The sequence below is a fragment of the Oryza glaberrima genome, chromosome 7 (genome assembly GCF_000147395.1).
Source record: "Oryza glaberrima chromosome 7, OglaRS2, whole genome shotgun sequence".
Classification (NCBI taxonomy): domain Eukaryota; kingdom Viridiplantae; phylum Streptophyta; class Magnoliopsida; order Poales; family Poaceae; genus Oryza; species Oryza glaberrima.
The window spans coordinates 5768479-5789484 of NC_068332.1; the positions used below are offsets into that span (position 1 = coordinate 5768479).

Below are 21006 nucleotides of genomic sequence, written 5' to 3' on the forward strand. Positions count from 1 at the left end.
TTGGGGATGATTTGGGAATATGATCGGGGATATTTAGGGAGCAGATCGATATGAGAAAAAAAATAACCGGGACTGCTCCAACCGGGACTAAAGATGGATTTTTAGTCCCGGTTATTTTACCCGGGACTACGAATCCGGGACTAAAGATCTTTAGTCCCGGATTCGTAGTCCCGGTTGTATAACCGGGACTATAGGGTGGTTCTCAACCGGGAGTAAAGCCCCTTTCTCCACCAGTGGACTGACAAATGATTATATTCTTCTAATTGATTAAATTCTACTTTTGGATGGTTGATAGGATTATTTACAAGTTATTGGAAGAACTTGCAGCATGTGGGTATATGGTTATACTACGTGACATATATTCATGAGTGGAGTTCAGAGTTTTGGCTTGTCTCCAGGCATACATATACCTAGGCACAAGTCCAGCGCAAGGTGTCACTTTTAGATTAATTTGGTAGACTCACACAAAAGCATACAAGGAAGATCATAACAACATGTTTCCCTTCTCTGGAAAATTTTGTTGGCAACAGATGCCTTCTCCTTCTTTCAGCTTCTGCTTCTTTAGTCAGTTTGGAGGAAGCAGCAAATAGTTGATGATATGAGAATTCCTTCTACATCGGCTTAGGTGTAGCAACACGACTTTATTATTATTATTATTATTTTACAAAAATTATAAATTAGATCAATCCCTCACCACAAGTAGAGCAAGTTGGTGAGTTATTGTAAAGTTCTGCAAAGCTAATTTAAAAGTTATTGCATTAACTTATTTCATATTACAAACAAGAGTGTCAATGGAACAATGAAAACCATATGACATACTATAATTTTGTTTTTATTATTGAAATTATATAATTCAAAGAGAATAAATCCACATAACCGTAAAGTTCTACGTGTGGTGCATTACCAAAATATATATAGCTTACAAAACATGACAAGCTTAGTTTGAAAAGTTGCAATCCTTATCACATTGACACATAAAGTGAGTGATGAGTCATAATATTATTTTTCTTGCTACCCATCATGTATATATGATAGCCACAAAGTTACTTTGATGATGATATCAAAGAACATTTTTAGGTGCACCTAACAGAATATCCAAATAATATGACTCACTTAGATCATAATAGAGCATCAAGTAAAACTAACACTCTAAAGCAACCGATGGGGAAGCATCTATAAATAGACAAGCACAATGAAAATCCTCATCATCCTTCACCACAATTCAAATATTATAGTTGAAGCATAGTAGTAGAATCCAACAACAATGAAGATCATTTTCGTATTTGCTCTCCTTGCTATTGTTGCATGCAATGCCTCTGCGCGGTTTGATCCTCTTAGTCAAAGTTATAGGCAATATCAACTACAGTCGCATCTCCTACTACAGCAACAGGTGCTCAACCCATGCAATGAGTTCGTAAGGCAGCACTATAGCATAGTGGCAACCCCCTTCTGGCAACCAGCTACGTTTCAATTGATAAACAACCAAGTCATGCAGCAGCAGTGTTGCCAACAGCTCAGGCTGGTAGCACAACAATCTCACTACCAGGCCATTAGTATTGTTCAGGCGATTGTGCAGCAACTACAACTGCAGCAATTTAGTGGTGTCTACTTTGATCAGACTCAAGCTCAAGCCCAAGCTCTGTTGGCCTTCAACTTGCCATCCATATGTGGTATCTACCCTAACTACTATAGTGCTCCCAGGAGCATTGCCACCGTTGGTGGTGTCTGGTACTGAATTGTAACAGTATAATAGTTCGTATGTTAAAAATAAAGTCATACATCATCATGTGTGACAGTTGAAACTTAGGGTCATATAAATCTAAATAAAATCATCTTACCTATTTAAATAGCATTCCTCTATGAGGATAAATCCTATTACATTATCGTAGCTAATTACCATCACAGGGACTTTACAATTTTACTATATGCATGCATTTGATCCTAAGCTGCTTTGGCTATTAGATATAAATGAAGTGCATTAAGCAAGTTCAACCTTTCATTCCCAATAGGAACGAACTTGAAGCACAGATGTCAATTACTATACCCCCTAGCAATTGATACACTGTAGCTGTTGGAATTAATGAATGGGCCTTAGCCCACTCGAAGATTAATTCTTTGGAAAATCACAAAAGCCCACCTCATGGGATGGCATGCATGTGAAGTTTAGTACCACCTTACTTATTCTAGGAGAGGGGGACCTCCTTAAAAGGGAGGATGCCCTCCTAGCCACTTGAAGCATGTGTGGTGGAGAGAAGAGGGGAAACACACGCGCGCGCTCGCTCGCTCGCCTCGCCTCGCCTGGCAGGCGGCGCGCGTGCATGACGTACGCGTCGAATGGTCCGAAAAATTGGCTTCTCACTCTTGCGCAGATGCAGCCTCCTTTTGCAGTTTTGTTTTGCTGCAAATTCGGATTCGTTTTTGTTTTGGAAACGTTCCAAAAAATTCGGTGCGTGCAAACGGCGTGGAGTCCGGATAAGTTACGCGCGACTTATCCGGTTCGGTACTGCGCCGTCGCTCGTAGACTACTCCATCTCGCTCGCCGGCGTGCACCGGCGATCGGGAGAGCAGGTCTCCGGAACCTCTGCCTTCGACGTCCTGCACCGGGAGAAGGCAGCAATAAGGTTTTTGGGAAGCGCTTCGCGCGACTGCTCCCTGTTCGTTCGCGATGGCTCACCTTCCTCTTCGCTCGCGTGTTTCGTGCCTTCGTAGACGCCTGCAAAAAGTTTCGACCAAGCAGCTGGTCTTTCCGTCACCTCGGTACGTGTTCAATATGTTGCGCATATTTGATCTGTTCATGTTATACTGTGTAGTTTACATGTGTAGATCTAATGATGCGTTCATGCTAGTTTTCATCTGTAATGTCATGATTTATTTATGGAATAGATTAAATCATTATATGCCTATAATCTCAACAATCCAAAAACCTTATTATAGGCACTGTGATTTTACTATGGCTGGTTTTGCCGATGCACTGAGGCCGGATAAATTCACCGGTGTGTATTTTAAGAGATGGCAGATCATCTCATTGCATGGGCTGAGCAATTACCTCCATCTTGGAGAAGATTCGGTACTGCACTCAAACACAAGAGACAGGAATACTCCGTTGAGGGGTTGATAGCGTCTCTTGATGTTGAGGAGAAAGCTCGGGAAAAGGATGCCGCGTCTAAGGGCGATGGTGGGCAGTCCAGTGCCAATGTTGTGCACAAGGCCCAGAACAAGAGCAAGGGAAAATACAAAGCTCAGCAGACCACCAACTTCAAGAAGCAGAAGAAGAACAACAACAATCCTAATCAGGATGAGAGGACTTGCTTTGTGTGTGGCCAAGTTGGTCATCTGGCTAGGAAGTGTCCACAGCGCAAGGGGATGAAGGCACCTGCAGGGCAGACTTCTAAGTCTGCTAATGTGACTATTGGCAACACTGGAGATGGAAGCGGGTATGGTAATCTACCTACTGTTTTTTCAGTTAATCAGTCTACTAATTGGTGGGTTGACACTGGGGCCAATGTACATGTTTGTGCTGACATCTCATTGTTTTCTTCTTATCAGGTCGCACGGGGTTCCACCGTCCTAATGGGGAATGGGTCACATGCTTCTGTTCATGGTGTTGGCACGGTAGATCTGAAGTTTACTTCGGGAAAGATCGTGCAGCTGAAGAACGTGCAGCATGTCCCTTCTATCGACAGGAATCTTGTTAGTGACTCCCGTCTGACTAGAGACGGATTTAAGTTGGTTTTTGAGTCTAATAAAGTAGTCGTGTCTAAACATGGATATTTTATTGGTAAAGGTTATGAGTGCGGAGGCCTGTTCCGCTTTTCCCTTTCTGATTTCTGCAATAAGTCTGTGAACCATATTTGTGGCAGTGTGGATGATGAGGCTAATGTTTGGCACTCACGTTTATGTCATATTAATTTTGGCTTGATGTCTCGGCTTTCCAGCATGTGTTTAATTCCTAAGTTTTCCATTGTCAAAGGTTCTAAGTGCCATAGTTGTGTGCAATCGAAGCAACCTCGCAAGCCTCACAAGGCTGCCGAGGAGAGAAACTTGGCACCACTAGAACTCCTACATTCAGATCTTTGTGAAATGAATGGGGTGTTGACGAAGGGTGGAAAACGATATTTCATGACGTTGATTGATGATGCTACTAAATTTTGCTATGTGTATTTGTTGAAAACGAAAGACGAGGCTCTAGACTATTTTAAAATTTATAAGGTAGAAGTTGAAAATCAACTTGACAGAAAGATAAAAAGGCTTAGGTCTGATCGTGGTGGAGAGTTTTTCTCGAACGAGTTTGACTTATTCTGTAAGGAACATGGCATCATACATGAGAGGACGCCTCCCTATTCTCCCGAGTCTAATGGGATTGCTGAAAGGAAGAACCGCACACTGACTGACTTGGTGAATGCCATGTTGGACACCGCGAGACTGCCTAAGGCATGGTGGGGGGAGGCATTGTTGACCTCAAATCATGTGTTAAACAGAGTTTCTAACAGAAATAAGGACAAAACACCAGATGAGATATGGATTGGGAGAAAACCATCACTTTCTTATTTGCGCACATGGGGATGCTTGGCGAAAGTCAATGTACCAATAACGAAAAAGCGCAAACTTGGACCCAAGACTGTGGACTGTGTCTTTCTGGGATATGCTCATCATAGCATTGCCTATAGATTTTTAATAGTTAAATCCGAGGTACCGGACATGCATGTTGGTACAATTATGAAGTCTCGTGATGCTACCTTCTTTGAGAGCTTTTTCCCAACGAAGGATACACATAGTGGTTCGAACCAACCCTCTGAAATAATTCCCAGTTCAATCACACCACCAGAACAAACTAAACATACACATGAACATGTCTCTAAGGAGGATGTCAGTGAAGCTCCTCGAAGGAGTAAGAGACAAAGGACGGCTAAGTCTTTTGGTGATGATTTCACTGTGTACCTCGTGGATGACATTCCTAAGTCAATTTCAGAAGCATATGCATCTCCTGATGCAGACTACTGGAAGGAGGCTGTCCGTAGTGAAATGGATTCCATTATCGCTAACGGGTCTTGGGAGGTGACAGAGCGACCCTATGGGTGTAAACCTGTGGGGTGCAAGTGGGTGTTCAAGAAGAAGCTTAGGCCTGACGGTACTATTGAAAAGTACAAGGCTCGGCTTGTTGCTAAGGGCTATACTCAGAAAGAAGGCGAAGATTTCTTTGACACTTACTCACCTGTTGCTAGATTGACCACAATTCGTGTGCTACTTTCCCTAGCAGCCTCACATGGTCTTCTCGTTCATCAAATGGACGTTAAGACAGCTTTTCTTAATGGAGAGCTGGATGAGGAGATCTATATGGATCAGCCTGATGGGTTTGTAGTTGAAGATCAAGAAGGCAAAGTGTGCAAATTGTTGAAGTCTTTGTATGGTCTGAAACATGCTCCTAAGCAATGGCACGAGAAATTTGACAAAACATTGACATCTGCAAGCTTTGCAGTCAATGAGGCAGATAAATGTGTGTACTATCGCCATGGTGGGGGTGAGGGAGTTATTTTGTGCTTGTATGTTGACGACATACTGATATTTGGGACAAACCTTGAGGTGATAAATGGGGTTAAATTATTCTTGTCTCAAAATTTTGATATGAAGGATTTGGGAGTAGCTGATGTTATCTTAAACATTAAGTTAATTGGAGGTGAGAATGGAATTACACTCTTGCAGTCCCATTATGTGGAGAAGATTTTGAATCGCTTTGGCTACATTGATAGTAAGCCTTCTCCAACACCTTATGATCCTAGCTAGTTGCTTCGCGAGAACAAGAGAATTGCTAGGAATCAACTGGAATACTCCCAAATCATTGGCTCGTTGATGTACCTGGCTAGTGCAACTAGGCCTGATATCTCCTTTGCTGTGAGCAAGTTGAGCCGATTTACCTCTAATCTAGGAGATGATCACTGGCGTGCGCTTGAGCGAGTAATGCGCTATCTGAAAGGTACTGTGGAATTGGGGCTTCACTATACTGGGTATCCTGCGGTACTGGAGGGTTATAGTGATTCTAACTAGATCTCTGATGTGGATGAGATCAAAGCCACTAGTGGATATATCTTCACACTGGGTGGTGGTGCTGTTTCATGGAGGTCTTGCAAACAGACCATTTTGACGAGGTCAACCATGGAAGCAGAGCTGACGACACTAGATACTGCTACTGTTGAGGCAGAATGGCTGCGTGATCTATTAATGGATCTGCCTATTGTTGAAAAACCGGTGCCGGCTATCCTTATGAACTGTGACAATCAAACAGTAATTGTCAAAGTGAATAGTTCTAAGGATAATATGAAATCGTCTAGACATGTGAAAAGACGATTGAAGTCTGTCAGGAAATTAAGAAACTCCGGAGTTATAACGTTGGATTACATCCAAACAGCGAGAAACCTGGCAGATCCCTTCACAAAGAGACTATCACGAAATGTGATAGACAATGCATCGAAGGAGATGGGTTTGAGACCTATGTGAGTTATACTATGGTGGTAACCCAGTCTATGTGATCGGAGATCCCGTGAATTAGATCCTGGGAAGAACAAATCATTAGTAAACTAGAGGAGAGTACCAATATATACCCTCTCCAAGTGAAGATGCATGTACTCTCGTGAGCTGCAAGGCAGGTTGGCTATGCCTTAATGAGTTCTGTTGGCTTTAATTAGCGAAGATGTTGTTCTGCAGAGCATTCTTGAAAGAACTCACCTTTGTGAGCTTGACTGTTGGTCGCAGTCTATGAAGATTTTGGGTGAATCTTCTAGGAAGCTTACTAAAGACCTAGGAGTATGACTTATACGCTCCACCCGAGGGGTAGTCTACAGACGGTCTAGTACCAGATAAGACTTTGAGTGAAACTTGCTTGCACAAGACTTGCAATTCAAGGCGTAGTCCATTGTTCAAGTTGTGAGTAAGTGTAGCTTGGAGTTCTAGGTGGATGTTCAACCTTAATCGGTCTCCATCGAACCGCTGGTATATAAACAGTACATTGAAAAAGGCAAATCTCAGTGGGATTTTGAGATTTGGTGGGGGATTGTTGAAATTAATGAATGGGCCTTAGCCCACTCGAAGATTAATTCTTTGGAAAATCACAAAAGCCCACCTCATGGGATGGCATGCATGTGGAGTTTAGTACCACCTTGCTTATTCTAGGAAAGGGGGACCTTCTTAAAAGGGAGGATGCCCTCCTAGCCACTTGAAGCATGTGTGGTGGAGAGAAGAGGGGAAACACACGCGCGCGCTCGCTCGCCTTGCCTGGCAGGGCAAGGCAGGGCAGGGCAGGCCGTACGCGTCGAATGGTCCGAAAAATTGGCTTCTCACCCTTGCGCAGATGCAGCCTCCTTTTGCAGTTTTGTTTTGCTGCAAATTCGGATTCGTTTTTGTTTTGGAAACGTTCCGAAAAATTCGGTGCGTGCAAACGGCGTGGAGTCCGGATAAGTTACGCGCGACTTATCCGGTTCGGTACTGCGCCGTCGCTCGTAGACTACTCCATCTCGCTCGCCGGCGTGCACCGGCGATCGGGAGAGCAGGTCTCCGGAACCTCTGCCTTCGACGTCCTGCACCGGGAGAAGGTGGCAATAAGGTTTTTGGGAAGCGCTTCGCGCGATCCCTGTTCGTTCGCGACGGCTCGCCTTCCTCTTCGCTCGCGTGTTTCATACCTTCGTAGACGCCTGCGAAAAGTTTCGACCAAACAGCCGGTCTTTCCGTCACCTCGGTACGTGTTCAATATGTTGCGCATATTTGATCTGTTCATGTTATACTGTATAGTTTACATGTGTAGATCTAATGATGCGTTCATGCTAGTTTTTATCTGTAATGTCATGATTTATTTATGGAATAGATTAAATCATTACATGCCTATAATCTCAACAATAGCAGCGGTTGTAGCCGCAGCCGGAGGATTCGCTGTCGAGCAGACCATATACCTGAATTTAAGCCATGTAAAATATCCGTAATGAATAACAAATAATTTTATATTGTGCATATCCAATGAATAATCAAACATTTGCCTTTGGACTGTAATGCTTGCATGGCCTGCTATTGTATTGCTCTGGAAACACATATTTAACAGATGTTGTATTATCACATACATTACATTGGAGGAGAAGGATTTAAGTGATCATATATAGAACAGAGGATATGATGTTTTAGAAAAAAGAAGATTAATAATGTCAAGAATACTTTGTGAAACAGTGCATGATGCAGGCACATCACTTGATACATTAAAAGCACTGTAAAAAATTTATGCTGGGGAACTAATGCACTACTACTAGCCTCACTAATATCATCAGTTCGCGGTATGTAACAAGCTAGCATTCTACACTGCACCACCCCATCCATTCTTGCTTTTCTCTATTGAACACAAGAAGCAACATCAGTAACTGGATGCATGTGTGCACCGCCAGCTGCCACAGTGTTGGCCATTATCTCTTTCTTCAAGGCATTTCTTCCCATCAACTCCTGCTTGACACAAGCAGGACAAAAATGTAGCTTTGGTTAAGTCAAGGGGAGTCAGTCCAGCTATAGATGAACCAGCGCCCTTATTATTGTGATTACTGCCCTAGCTCACACACCGGAAATGGACTCAAATCTTAAAGGCATGTGAGCTTCTAACGAGCCCACATTCCATCTAGGTAACATGATATATTGTAAGGCTCTATTTTTTTCAGATTATTAAAATGGATTATTTGCTCCATGCTTTAAAATATATGTTTGCTCCATATTCTAAGTCAAGTATTTTATTTAGGGTAATTATTTTGATCCTAGAGGAGACATCCTAGGATTTCTCTAAACATCATGAAAATAGTTATAGTAAAGAAATTTAGTAATATTTATGTAGTGTACATATTCCACCCTCACAAATTAATTTTCAAGTTAAGCTCAGTAGCAAATCGACAAGTAAAAAAGGACAGGTCCAGCATATAAACGTTCATGTGCAATGTACATACGAATTTATTTGTTTTGTTTCTCAATGTTCAGATCCAATTTAAACTTGGTTTTTTCGTTGAGTAGTAAATTGTCATTGTACTCTATATTGTCATTTTGTTAGGGAATCTTTCATTACTGTGTGCACTGCATCGAAGAGAAAAAAAGGGCGTGTAAATGCATATCCTCTATTAAAATCCGACTTCTATATATTTTGCCCCATTTTCTCTATAATTTCTAGTGGTTATTGATTGAGAACAGCTACAAATTACTTACTAAGCACCTTTCATGGGCACTATATAACTCATGCAATTCTTAAGGTTTACGAATGCGAATGCAAATAGAAATTCGCTGTGCCGACCTGTTTTCAAAGATTAAAAAATTGAAACATCAATCAGAAACCATTCCAGAATGGGCCAAAATTTGGAAAACAAATTTTGAATTCCATGGAGAAAACTAACTGGCTGGCAATTGCACATTTGCACTGCTTTGCCCCTATAAACATCTTCGAGTAGCCATTTCATTATTCCCAGTAAAATATTAATACTCCTTAATCAAGAACTGCCATATAGGTCATTTCTCTTGGTACTTCAGTTCGCTCATTTATTTCTCATAATTTAAATTTCAAAGTAATAAGCGATAGATCAGGATCCATGATTTGAACGGAAGCGTATCCTATGCACACAGGCCCTCACATGTACACACCGTGTACACCAACTAAAAATTATCACAAAAAATTCTAGGAAAATTCATACATATACTTTCAATAGTATTACATCTACGTGCAAAGTCGCATCTTCAAATTCATTCTACATAGAGAATAACAAAAAAGATAAAATTCTGACAAAATTGCAACCTTAAAACTGTCAGATTTTTTGTTTTTTTTGTTACGGCTAAAATATAATGAATTTGACGTTAAGATTTTAACCCTAGGTGTAATACAATTGAAAGTATGTGTATGATTTTTTCTAGATTTTTTGGTGACATTTTTTAGTTGGTGTGCACGTGTGTACACGTGAGGGCCTGTGTGCATAGGATATGTTGCCGATTTGAACATGCAACTTTAAAGTAATGCAGTAAGATATAGATCGGTGTCCATGACTTGAACATGCATGAACAGTAACCCCACTCGTGAGTTAAAAAGATGGATCCATGATTTAAACATACATTCGCAGATATTTGATCATTATATGTTGTAATTATATTCTCATAAAAAAAACTAAAAATGCTTCATAGCATTTGTATATTATGCCAATATTGAGATAATTTCGATATCTCATATGTTTTAGATTGGAACAGATCACGAAAGTTTTTCTTCAAAAAGTTATGGTCATTAGGACATGATGGATTTGAGGTAACAAAATAGATGAGATTTATTAAAACCCTTGAACTAGTCCAACAATCCAGCGCTAACATTTAGCACAGTGTAATTCAAAAGAAGACAACCACAGAAACACACAGGGGATGTTTTAAACTCCAATTTTTATATATTTGGCATTATTCAAATTGCAAACAAATATGATGACTCTCTTTCTCAAAGAAACATATGCCGTTAGGGTGATCCCAGCGCTTCACTTAGAATGGTTTTTCATAGCATTAAATGATATGCCACGCAGGAAAAAACATGATGTGCCATTTTATTAACTTAGGAAAGAGAAGAAAATTGGGTCTTCTCAAAATGATCATTATCTAACAAAATGTCTCTTTGTTTATTTGTGCAAAGAGTAAATGTGCATCGTGCAATGTCATGCATGCTGCCAACCAAGATTAATTTCTATTTAGTTGAACCTGTGAAACATTTAAAGTGTGAAGTAATTTTTGTTGGACTTGAAGCGACAAAGCACCTTGGTCGATTAGGCCATCCCCAACCCATGGTGTCCATGGGTGGTGTCTAGAGCAGTGAGAGATCAATAAATGCATATATGGACACTACCTCCCCATTGCATCGTTTATATACCAGTTTTCATAAGCAAAAAAAAATTAGTAGCTCTTTGCATGTAACATTAACAGAGGAGGGTCAGCTGTGGCAAGCAAGCAAGCAGACGCGGGAGGGGAGGCGCGCAGTGGGCATGGTGACGGGGTAGGGCGCAGCGGATCGAGATGTGAGGATTTTTTTTTTTTGGGGGGGGTGGGGTGGGGGGAGAGAAACGAGTCATCCAACCCAACACGGATTTAGCTAGTTTCCAGTGCCTTGGAACGGCCGCCGAAACGGTGTCGCGCATGCGACCTGGTTTCTATGTTTTTGCTTCTTTCTCTTCTTTTATTCCGTTGCCACATCAGCTTTTTGTCTAGTTGGCAGCCTAATTAATTCTATGGAAACCAGGTGACATGGAGGGTTGGGGACATAGTGGAAAAAACCGGAACGGGCCGACAGTTCAACCGGAAAAAACCAGAACTAGAGGTCTTCTCGGTTCAGTTCAAAAGAAAGACCGGACATGCATATGACCCGCTTTGAACCGGCAGAACCGGTCGGTTTTTCTATGAACCGGTCATTAAACCGTCCCCGGTTAGACCGAACAAGCCACAATAATCTTGAAATGGGCCTTGGTGTGGCCCAATTAGTCTGCCTAGAGCGTTTTGGTTGGCAAAAATCAATCTCCTATTCTCGGCACGTGTGATATACAATGGTAAGTGAGATATACAATTCTCGGCACGGCTACATTACAAGGTGTCGCATTGTGTCAATGTTTGGTTAATTTGCTAGATTCACATAATACATGCCAGGAAGTTCAGAACAATGTGTTGCCTTTCACCGGAAAACTTTGTTGGAGCAAATGCCTTCTTCTTTTTTGCTTCTGCTTCTTGAGTCCATGTGGAGGAAGCAGTAGATAGCTGATGATATCAGGATTCCTTCTGTGTCTGTGTAGGTGTAGCAACACCACTATAATTTTTATTTAGCAACACAATATCAATTTGGTCTATAAAAGTATGAATTAAATCAATCCCCAACCACAATTAGAGTAAGTTGGTGAGTTATTGTAAAGCTTTGCAAAGTTAATTTAAAAGTTATTACATTAACTTATTTCGTATCACAAACAAGTTTTCACAAGAGTATTAATGGAACAATGAAAACCATTGAACATACTATAATTTTTTTTTCTTACTGAAATTATATAATTCAAAGAGCATAAACCCACACAGTCGTAAAGTTCCACGTGTAGTGCATTATCAAAATAATAGCTTACAAAACATAACAAACTTAGTTTGAAAAGTTGCAATCCTTATCACATTGACACATAAAGTGAGCGATGAGTCATGTCATTAATTTTTTGCTCACCATCATGTATATATGATGGGCATAAAAGTTACTTTGATGATGATATCAAAGAACATTTTTAGGTGCACCTAACAGAATATCCAAATAATATGACTCACTTAGATCCTAATACAGCATCAAGCAAAACTAACACTCTAAAGCAACCGATAGGGAAACATCTATAAATAGACAAGCATAATGAAAACCCTCCTCATCCTTCACACAATTCAAACATTATAGTTGAAGCATAGTAGTAGAATCCTACAACAATGAAGATCATTTTCGTATTTGCTCTCCTTGCTATTGTTGCATGCAACGCTTCTGCACGGTTTGATGCTCTTAGTCAAAGTTATAGGCAATATCAACTACAATCGCATCTCCTGCTACAGCAACAGGTGCTCAGCCCATGCAGTGAGTTCGTAAGGCAACAGCATAACATAGTGGCAACCCCCTTCTGGCAACCAGCTACGTTTCAATTGATAAACAACCAAGTCATGCAGCAACAGTGTTGCCAACAGCTCAGGCTGGTAGCGCAACAATCTCACTACCAGGCCATTAGTAGCGTTCAGGCGATTGTGCAGCAGCTACAGCTGCAGCAGGTCGGTGTTGTCTACTTTGATCAGACTCAAGCTCAAGCTCAAGCTTTGCTGGCCTTAAACTTGCCATCCATATGTGGTATCTATCCTAACTACTACATTGCTCCGAGGAGCATTCCCACCGTTGGTGGTGTCTGGTACTGAATTGTAATAGTATAATGGTTTAAATGTTAAAAATAAAGTCATGCATCATCATGCGTGACAGTTGAAACTTGATGTCATATAAATCTAAATAAAATCACCTATTTAAATAGCATTCATGTATGAGGTTGCATTATCATAGCTAATTACCATCACAAAGAACTTTACAATTACTATGTGCATGCATTTGATCCTAAGCTACTTTGGCTATTAGATACAAATGGAGTGTATTAAGCAAGTCCAACTTTTCATTCTAATAGGAACAAACTTGAAGCACATATGTCAATTACTATATCCCCAACAATTGATACACTATAGCAATGGTTGCAATGGCAGCTGCAGGAATTGCTAGTGAACCCAACAGCCCATATAACTGAATTGAAGCCATGTCAGACATCCGTAATGAACAACAAATAATTCCAAATAGTGCATAACCAATAAATACTTAAAGATTTGTCTTTCAACACTAATGTTTGCATTTCATGCAATTGTATTGCTCTGGAAGCACCTTTTAACAGGTTGTATCATCACATGCATTACATTGGAGGATAAGGATATAAGAGATCATATATAGAATAGAGGATATGGTGTTTTAGAAAAAGAAGATGAAGAATATACATTGTGAAACAGTGCATGATATAGGCACATCACTTAATACATTAAAAGCACTGCCAGAAATCTATGTTGGTGAACAAATGCTCACTGGTTGTCTCACTTATATCACCATTTACCAAGTTCACCGTATGTAACAAGCACTTGGCCCCATGGTTCCCCTTACCGTTTTTGACGCGGTTACCGCATGGTTACCGCAAAAAACCGTGTGGTAACCGTGAGACATACCGTGGTTTCAAAAACTAAAAAGGTTACCGCGCGTGATAACCGCGCAGTTTTGTAAACCCTGCTTGGCCCTATACCACCCCAGCCATTAATTCTTGTCCTTCTCTGTACAACGCAACGAGGAAATACATCATGGGCATAGGGAATAATTAGCAAGTTTAGCAAAAATGAATGGCACAATTGTATAGCATGAGTGATGATGCAATGAGGAAACATAAGAACATCAGCCAGGTGTTTCTCCCCCTCAACTCCTGCTTGTCCCAAGCAAAACAAAAATGTAGCTTTGGTTCAGTCAAGGCGAGTCAGTCCAGCTAGAGATTAACCACCTTATTATTACTATTTTTTTATTATTACTACCCTAGCTTACCCAATAAAATGAACATTTTTCATTTTTAATTTTAAAAATAAATCCATCCAAAACTTATTTTCAAGATTTGAACATTTGACCACGCCAACTAAACTGGCGTGTCAAAACAATACCGTCATGCCACTCCCGCTAGTCACACCGGCGGACCGACCTCACTGGTAGGGGTGGACAAAAAGCTTGGGCTCGTGAGCTCGGCTCAAGCTTGGCTTGGGCTCGCATAGCTCGGCTTGGCTCAAAAGCCAAACGAGCCAAGCCCAAGCCTCCTTCCTAGCTCGTTTCCGAAACGACCCAAGCCCGAGCTGGCTCACGAGCCACTCGTGAGCTCGCTTGGCTTGGTACAATAGGGTCATATGCAAAAAAAAATTACACCTTTTCTAACTATTTATTTGTTGAAAATTATAACTTTGATTGTCATATTATCTATTTATGTGTTGTGATGACATATTAAAGAAAAATATCGCTTTATTACACATTCTATGTGGTAAAATATTGCTCAATTTCTCTTAGTCATGCTTGAGATTTACTTGATGCCAGGCTCGCTTGGCTTGGTACAATAGGGTCATATGCAAAAAAAAAAAATTACACCTTTTCTAACTATTTATTTGTTGAAAATTATAACTTTGATTGTCATATTATCTATTTATGTGTTGTGATGACATATTAAAGAAAAATATCACTTTATTACACATTCTATGTTATAAAATATTGCTCAATTTCTCTTAGTCCTGCTTGAGATTTACTTGATGCCAGGCTCGCGAGCTAGCTCGAGCTGGCTCGAGCCCATAAACGAGCCGAGCCGAGCTGCAGTTTTAGCTCGTTGTTTGTAGCGAGCCAAGCCAAGCCGAGCTTCCCTTGCACCAAGCTTTCACGATTCCACCCCTACTCACTGGTGTGGCAGCGTTATTTGGCCACGCGTGGCAGGATAAAACCGTCACGTCCGCTACAGGTGGTGTGCCAGTGTCATCTTGTCACACTAGATGAGCTAGTGTGCCTAAAAGGTTCAAATTTTAGAAATAATTTTGAAAGGGTTTGTTTTTAACATTTAAAATTAAAAATGTTCAAAAAATTAAAAAAAAATCCCTAGCTTACACACCGGAAATGAACTAGAAACTTAAAGGCATGTGAGCTTCTAACGAGCACACGTTCCATTAGGTAATCTGGCATATATGACATATAGTAAGGGCTCTATTTTTTTAATTATTTGCTGGATTATTAAAATAGATTATTTTCTCCTTATTTGAAAAAAAAATACGTTTGCTCAATATTCCAAATCAAAGTATTTTATTTGGGGTAATTATTTTGTTCCCTCGAGGGACGTCCTGGGATTTCTCTAAACTTCATGAAAATAATTATAGAAAAATATTTAAAAATTTTGTAATATATATATATATATTACAAAATTTTTAAATATTTAGTGACCAAATCTGGGACCTATTAGCCGCTGCCGACCTCAGATAGCTCTCAACACCGGCACAATCCGTTTCTAGAATGCATGGTTCCTTGACCCACTCATTTGCAAGCCTTATTCCTTCCCTGCACGCGGCTGCTTCGGCAAATTCGGCCGATGCGCAGTTCCTGATCAGCTTCCAGGACGTTAGTAAAACATTCCCCACGCTGTTCCGAATAACAATGCCGACGCTACCCGTTTATTTTCACCCATTCCATAGCTGGTGCCTGCCACACACCTGCCACTTGGGTTCTTTCCCCGCACCCATTCACATCACTTTGTCTTCCCTCCGACACAGTTTTTCCTTTCTCATTTTCCAGCATTGCACTGCCAGACGGGCACAAGGAATTCCATAGATTCAGAAGGAAAGATGCAGAGCCCTTTACCGTCGCTTGCCCAGAACCGAAGACACAGTCATTACGCAGGTACCAAGCTCGCCATAGGACAAGGAGAAACTGCGCCCGCTCGTTTTCGCTCAGCTTATCGAGTCCCCCAAGAAGCCACCCTGGGCCTAGCTTCGACAGGGAACGCTCATCCGGTAACCTCCAGCTCGCCCGCAGAGTTTCACAGAGGGCCCTTGGCCGGGTACATGAAATCACCGCGTGAAACTCGTCTTCCTCCCCCTGGCCGCAGATAGTACAGGTCGCAACTGCTTGCAGCTTTCGTTTACACCTGTTCTTCTGGGTAGCCAGATAATTTCGGGCTAGACGCCAGGCGAAAATACGGACCTTTGGTGGCACAGGTGTACTCCAAATTCTTCGCCAGATGGAGCGATCACCGTCCGTTTCTCTACTACTGCCTTCTCCATCCGGATGGAACTTGTTCAGCCACGCTAAACGATAAGCAGACCTCACCGAGAAAATCCCTGATTTTTCGTAGTGCCAAGCTAGGAAATCCTCATCCTGGTATGGCGACAAATTGATTTTCAGGATCTCTTCCACATCAAGTGGGTGACAGACGTGCTTGATCAGATCAACGTCCCAGCTCTTTTCCCCTTGTTTCAGCAGCTGCGAGACCCAGCGAAGACGGCAGCGTCCGCTCCTTCCCATAAGCATGAGAGAGGAGGCTCGGGGAATCCATTTATCCCGCCAAATCCTGACCTTGGTCCCATCCCCAATTCGCCATATAAGTCCTGTCTTCAGCAACTGCAACCCATGTTCAATCCCTTTCCATGTCGGAGACGCTTCAGCCGGGAAGACCGCATCTACTAGTTCACAATTAGGATAATACTTAGCTTTTAATTAGGATATATATCGTGTGTATATATATATATATATATATATATATGTATATATTGTAATATTCCAGTATTCCACCCCCCCCCCCCCCAACCCCAAAACAACAAATCAGTTTTCAAGTTAAGCTCACTAGCAAATCGACAAAAAAAAAAGGGCAGTCCAGCATATATATATAAATGTTCATGCACAATGTACATGTACATACGAATTTATTAGTTCTTTTTCTCAATGTTCAGATAAGTTTTGTTGAGTGATAAATAATCACTCTACACTATATTGTTATTTTTTTAAGGAAATCTTTCATCATTGTTTGTACTGCATCGAAGAGAAAAATGGGTGTGTAAATGCACATTCTCTCGCGAGAGATTAAAATCCATCTTCTATTTTGCCTTTTTTTTTCTCTATAATTTCTAGTGGATATCGATTGAGAACAGCTAGAAATTACTTATAAGCATATTTTTCATGGATTCTATTTAAGATACAAAACTACTACACATGGGTACATGCTAACCAAGGTTTACAAATGCAAAAGCGAATAGAAATTTGCTGTGCCGAGCTGTTTTTCAAAAAGATTATATTCTTTTCTCCCGAAGATGAAGATGAAGATTAATTTTTTTCGTAAAACGAGGTGATATTAGCGTATGATTGATTGAGTTTTAATTATAACAAACTTGAAAATAGATTAATATAATATTTTAGAACAACTTTCATATAGAAAGTTTTCACATGAAACGTACAGTTTAGCACAGTTTGAAAAGCTTGCTACAAAAATCTTAATTTTCATCCAAGTCTTGTTGGAGAAAATAACGGAACCTAAACGATAGATCTGAATCCATGACTTGAACATGCATGAACAGTACGGTGAGTTAAAGAGATACATTTCGATCCATGATTTAAACATACATACATAACTGGGTGCAGATATTTGGTCATTATTTATTGTATTTGTAATTATATATGTACTCATAAAAATTATTAAGAACGCAGTAAATTCATAAAATTAAGCAGTTTTCATGGCGAATCTAATAACATTATTTTCACATATAACATTCAAATATTTTGCCTATCATGAGATAGTTCGTATATCTAAATTAATCCCCAACGATTTTCTTGCAGTGATTCAGATATCACAGGCTAATCTCGTAATACATAAAGATGATTATGTTCAAAACATGATTTAGGTTAAAAAAAACCCAAGCGAATCCGTAAACTATATTCATGTTTCAAATAGCCGGCCTTTGGTTGATTATGAAAAACGATTATATTATTCACATTTTAAATAGTTTTGTGCTATAGACATGTATATGAAAGACAAAACGAGTTAAAGAAAACTTTTTTAGAAAAAAGAAACTGTGTGACCACGATCTTGATACAGGAAAAGTTTGAATTAGTATGTTCAATTCTGTTCATGTACATTTGCTATATATATTATTGCCTTCATTTGCAATTATACTGAATACTCGCTCGAGGAATAAATCGGTACATGTACGCATGCCTCTCAATAATTTGAATGTGAATTTGAGAGTACGTAGTTCATCTCATCATAATCATCCACACCCAAATTAATTACTACATTCCGATTACTCATAAATAATAGGTAAAACTAATTTCAATTTGACTTGATTTCATCAATGGAACTTCAAATCAAATCAAATTTCAAACCCATCCATCAGCAGTTACCAATCCTACCATCTCCGGCATCGGCGAAGAACCTCTTCCAGAACCAATGGCGGCGCCACACCGTGTCGACCATCTCGTCGATGGGCACCCCCTTCGTCTCCGGCAGCAGCCAGAAGACGAAGGCGGCCATGATAACGATCCAGATAGCGAAGAAGAAGAAGATGAAGGCCTTCATCCTGCACATCATGGAGAGGAAGGCCTGCGCGATGAGGAAGGTGAAGAGCATGTTGGAGCTCACGGCGAAGGAGAACCCCGTCGTCCTCGTCGCCAGGGGGAACGTCTCCGACGGGATCAGCCACCCCAGGGGCCCCCACGACCACGCGAAGCTCGAGACGTAGACGCAGATGAGCACCACGATCGCCACCGCCCACTTCTCGCCCGGATTGCCGTTCGCCTTCACGTGCTCCCACATGATCGCCCCCACCGCTGTCTGCCATGGATCTTTCATGTTAGTTTGTAGAACTAAAGGAACGCGAATGCTAAGAAATGACCTAATATCAAATAATTAGAAGGGATGAGGCTTCGAATACAGGTCGTCCCCACCATCTTGCGGAGCTAGCCGGAAAACCTCTTGCCGTTTTTTGGGTTTCTCGAACTGGGAGAGGACTTATGTAAAAGTTTATATTAAAAATTAATATATGTTTCAAAATTTAAATGTGTAGTGTATTTAAAAGGAAGTTATAGTAAAATTATATAATAAAAAGATATATTTAAGTGTATCATATATTTAAAAAGAAAAGGTAACATAAACATGTACTCCCTCCGTTTTTTAATAGATGACGCCGTTCACTTTTTCTCACATGTTTGACCATTCGTCTTATTCAAAAAATTTACGTAATTATAATTTATTTTGTTTTGGGTTGTTTTATCACTCATAGTACTTTAAGTGTGATTTATATTTTATACATTTGCATAAAATTTTTGAATAAGACGAATAGTCAAACATGTGAGAAAAAATTAATGGCGTCATCTATTAAAAAACGGAGGTAGTAGAAAAAACTGTATTTTAAAAGCCAACTGTGTTATATATTTAGAAATAGAGATAGTATATACAAATATGTAATATGTTTAAAGGCTAAATTGCTTCGTGTGTAATATATGTAATATATTACCTGTGCGATGAGCATTTGGCCGCAGGCCTGGAGGAGGAGCCTGCGGCGGCCGATCTTGTCGACGGCGACGATGGAGACGAGCGTGGAGACGACGTTGACGCCGCCGGTGACGACGGCGGAGAGCAGCGACCCGTTGCTCTTGAACCCCATGGTCTGGAACAGCACGGGCGCGTAGAACATGATGGCGTTGATCCCCGTGAACTGCTGGAACACCTGCATCGCCACCGCGATCACCAGCGGCGGCCTCGACTCCCGCCGCCGCAGCCTCCGGTACGCCGACTCCTCCGCGCTCAGCGCCGCCGCCGCCTCGCACGCGCGCGCGATCTCGTCCAGCTCGTCGCCGACGTCGCGCGTGCCGCGGATCCTCTCCAGCGTGGCGCGCCCGGCGTCGCGCCGCCCGCGCTCCACGAGGCTCGTCGGCGTCTCGGTGATCACCAGCGAGCCCAGGAACAGCACCGCCGCGGGCACGCCGGCGCCGCCGAGGGAGTACCTCCACCCGGTGCTCGGGTGGGCGCTCGAGGTGAAGTAGTTGACGACGTTGGCGATGAGGATGCCAATGGTGACGTCGAGCTGGAAGAGGATGTTGAGCGCGCCGCGGATGTGCGCCGGCGCGATCTCCGACAGGAACAGCGGCGCCGCCTGGTTGCCGAACCCGACGCCGACGCCGAGGCAGATCCTCCCCACGATCAGCATCGCCAGGTTCGCCGCGCCGGCGCACAGCGCCGTCCCGCCGAGGAAGAACACCGACGCGAGCTGCATCGTGCGCCGCCGCCCCAGCCGCGTGCACAGCCTCGACGCCGCGAAGCTGGCGGCCAGCGCGGCGAGGTACAGCGACGAGGTGAACAGCTGCAGCCGCTGGTCGTCGAACTTGCAGTAGTTGTTCTCCCTCGCGCGGTGCTTCCGCGCGTACACCGACGGGAAGAACTTGATCAGGAAGCCGTCCATGGCGGTCACGCCGCCGGAGATGCCGACGTCGTAGCCGAACATGAGCCCGCTCGTCGCCGCGATGATGCCGCACAGCCACACGTACCACGTGATCTTCCCCTTGAACTCCCGCCGCTCGCCGCCGCCGGCGACCTTGGCCTCGACGGCGAAACCACCCGCCATTGATGACGTCAACGACGACGACGAGATCAATCAAATGGAGATGATGAGGAAGAAGATGACCAAGAGGTGGTCGAGTATATATAGAGGATTTTATTAATGGAGATAAGATGTGGATAAATTGGAGTGATCTCATGCATTCGCATGCAGATAAAATAAATTAAAATTGAATTGAATTTGAATTAAACTTGGTCAACGAACAGATTAACTGAAGGGGTTTAATTAAGCAGTTCGGATTAGTTACTAGCTAGAACTAATCAGGATAGAGTTTTCCGGGGGGGTTTTTTGGGG

General features: G+C 41.9%; 3 protein-coding genes across 3 annotated transcripts; 2 read left to right on the plus strand and 1 right to left on the minus strand.

Annotated features, from left to right (window-relative positions):
- The first annotated feature begins 1264 nt into the window (after positions 1-1264).
- Positions 1265-1743, plus strand: LOC127780504 (13 kDa prolamin C). Its single transcript, XM_052307424.1, has one exon. The coding sequence runs from the start codon at positions 1265-1267 to the stop codon at positions 1733-1735; it is 471 nt and encodes a 156-aa protein (XP_052163384.1). The 3' UTR covers positions 1736-1743.
- Positions 1744-12462: 10719 nt separating this feature from the next.
- LOC127780554 (13 kDa prolamin C-like) lies at positions 12463-12986 on the plus strand. The gene has a single exon (XM_052307472.1). It carries the CDS (start codon positions 12463-12465, stop codon positions 12931-12933), a length of 471 nt encoding a protein of 156 aa, XP_052163432.1. The 3' UTR covers positions 12934-12986.
- A 5197-nt stretch (positions 12987-18183) lies between these two features.
- On the minus strand, positions 18184-20748 carry LOC127779987 (sugar transport protein 8-like). The gene is made up of 2 exons (XM_052306931.1): positions 19612-20748; positions 18184-18929 (listed from the first exon to the last, which is right to left on the minus strand). The coding sequence occupies exons 1-2, from the start codon at positions 20716-20718 to the stop codon at positions 18489-18491; spliced, it is 1548 nt and encodes a 515-aa protein (XP_052162891.1). The 5' UTR covers positions 20719-20748; the 3' UTR covers positions 18184-18488.
- Positions 20749-21006: the final 258 nt, after the last annotated feature.

What these genes read in the sequence shown, in the direction of transcription:
- LOC127780504 (XM_052307424.1), top strand. Translation starts at nt 1,265, where the DNA reads ATGAAGATCATTTTCGTATTTGCTCTCCTTGCTATTGTTGCATGCAAT.
- LOC127780554 (XM_052307472.1), top strand. Translation starts at nt 12,463, where the DNA reads ATGAAGATCATTTTCGTATTTGCTCTCCTTGCTATTGTTGCATGCAAC.
- LOC127779987 (XM_052306931.1), bottom strand. Translation starts at nt 20,718, where the DNA reads ATGGCGGGTGGTTTCGCCGTCGAGGCCAAGGTCGCCGGCGGCGGCGAG. An exon ending in GCCAAATGCTCATCGCACAG is followed by an intron (nt 18,930 to 19,611) that starts GTAATATATTAC and finishes GATCCATGGCAG; the next exon opens with ACAGCGGTGGGGGCGATCAT.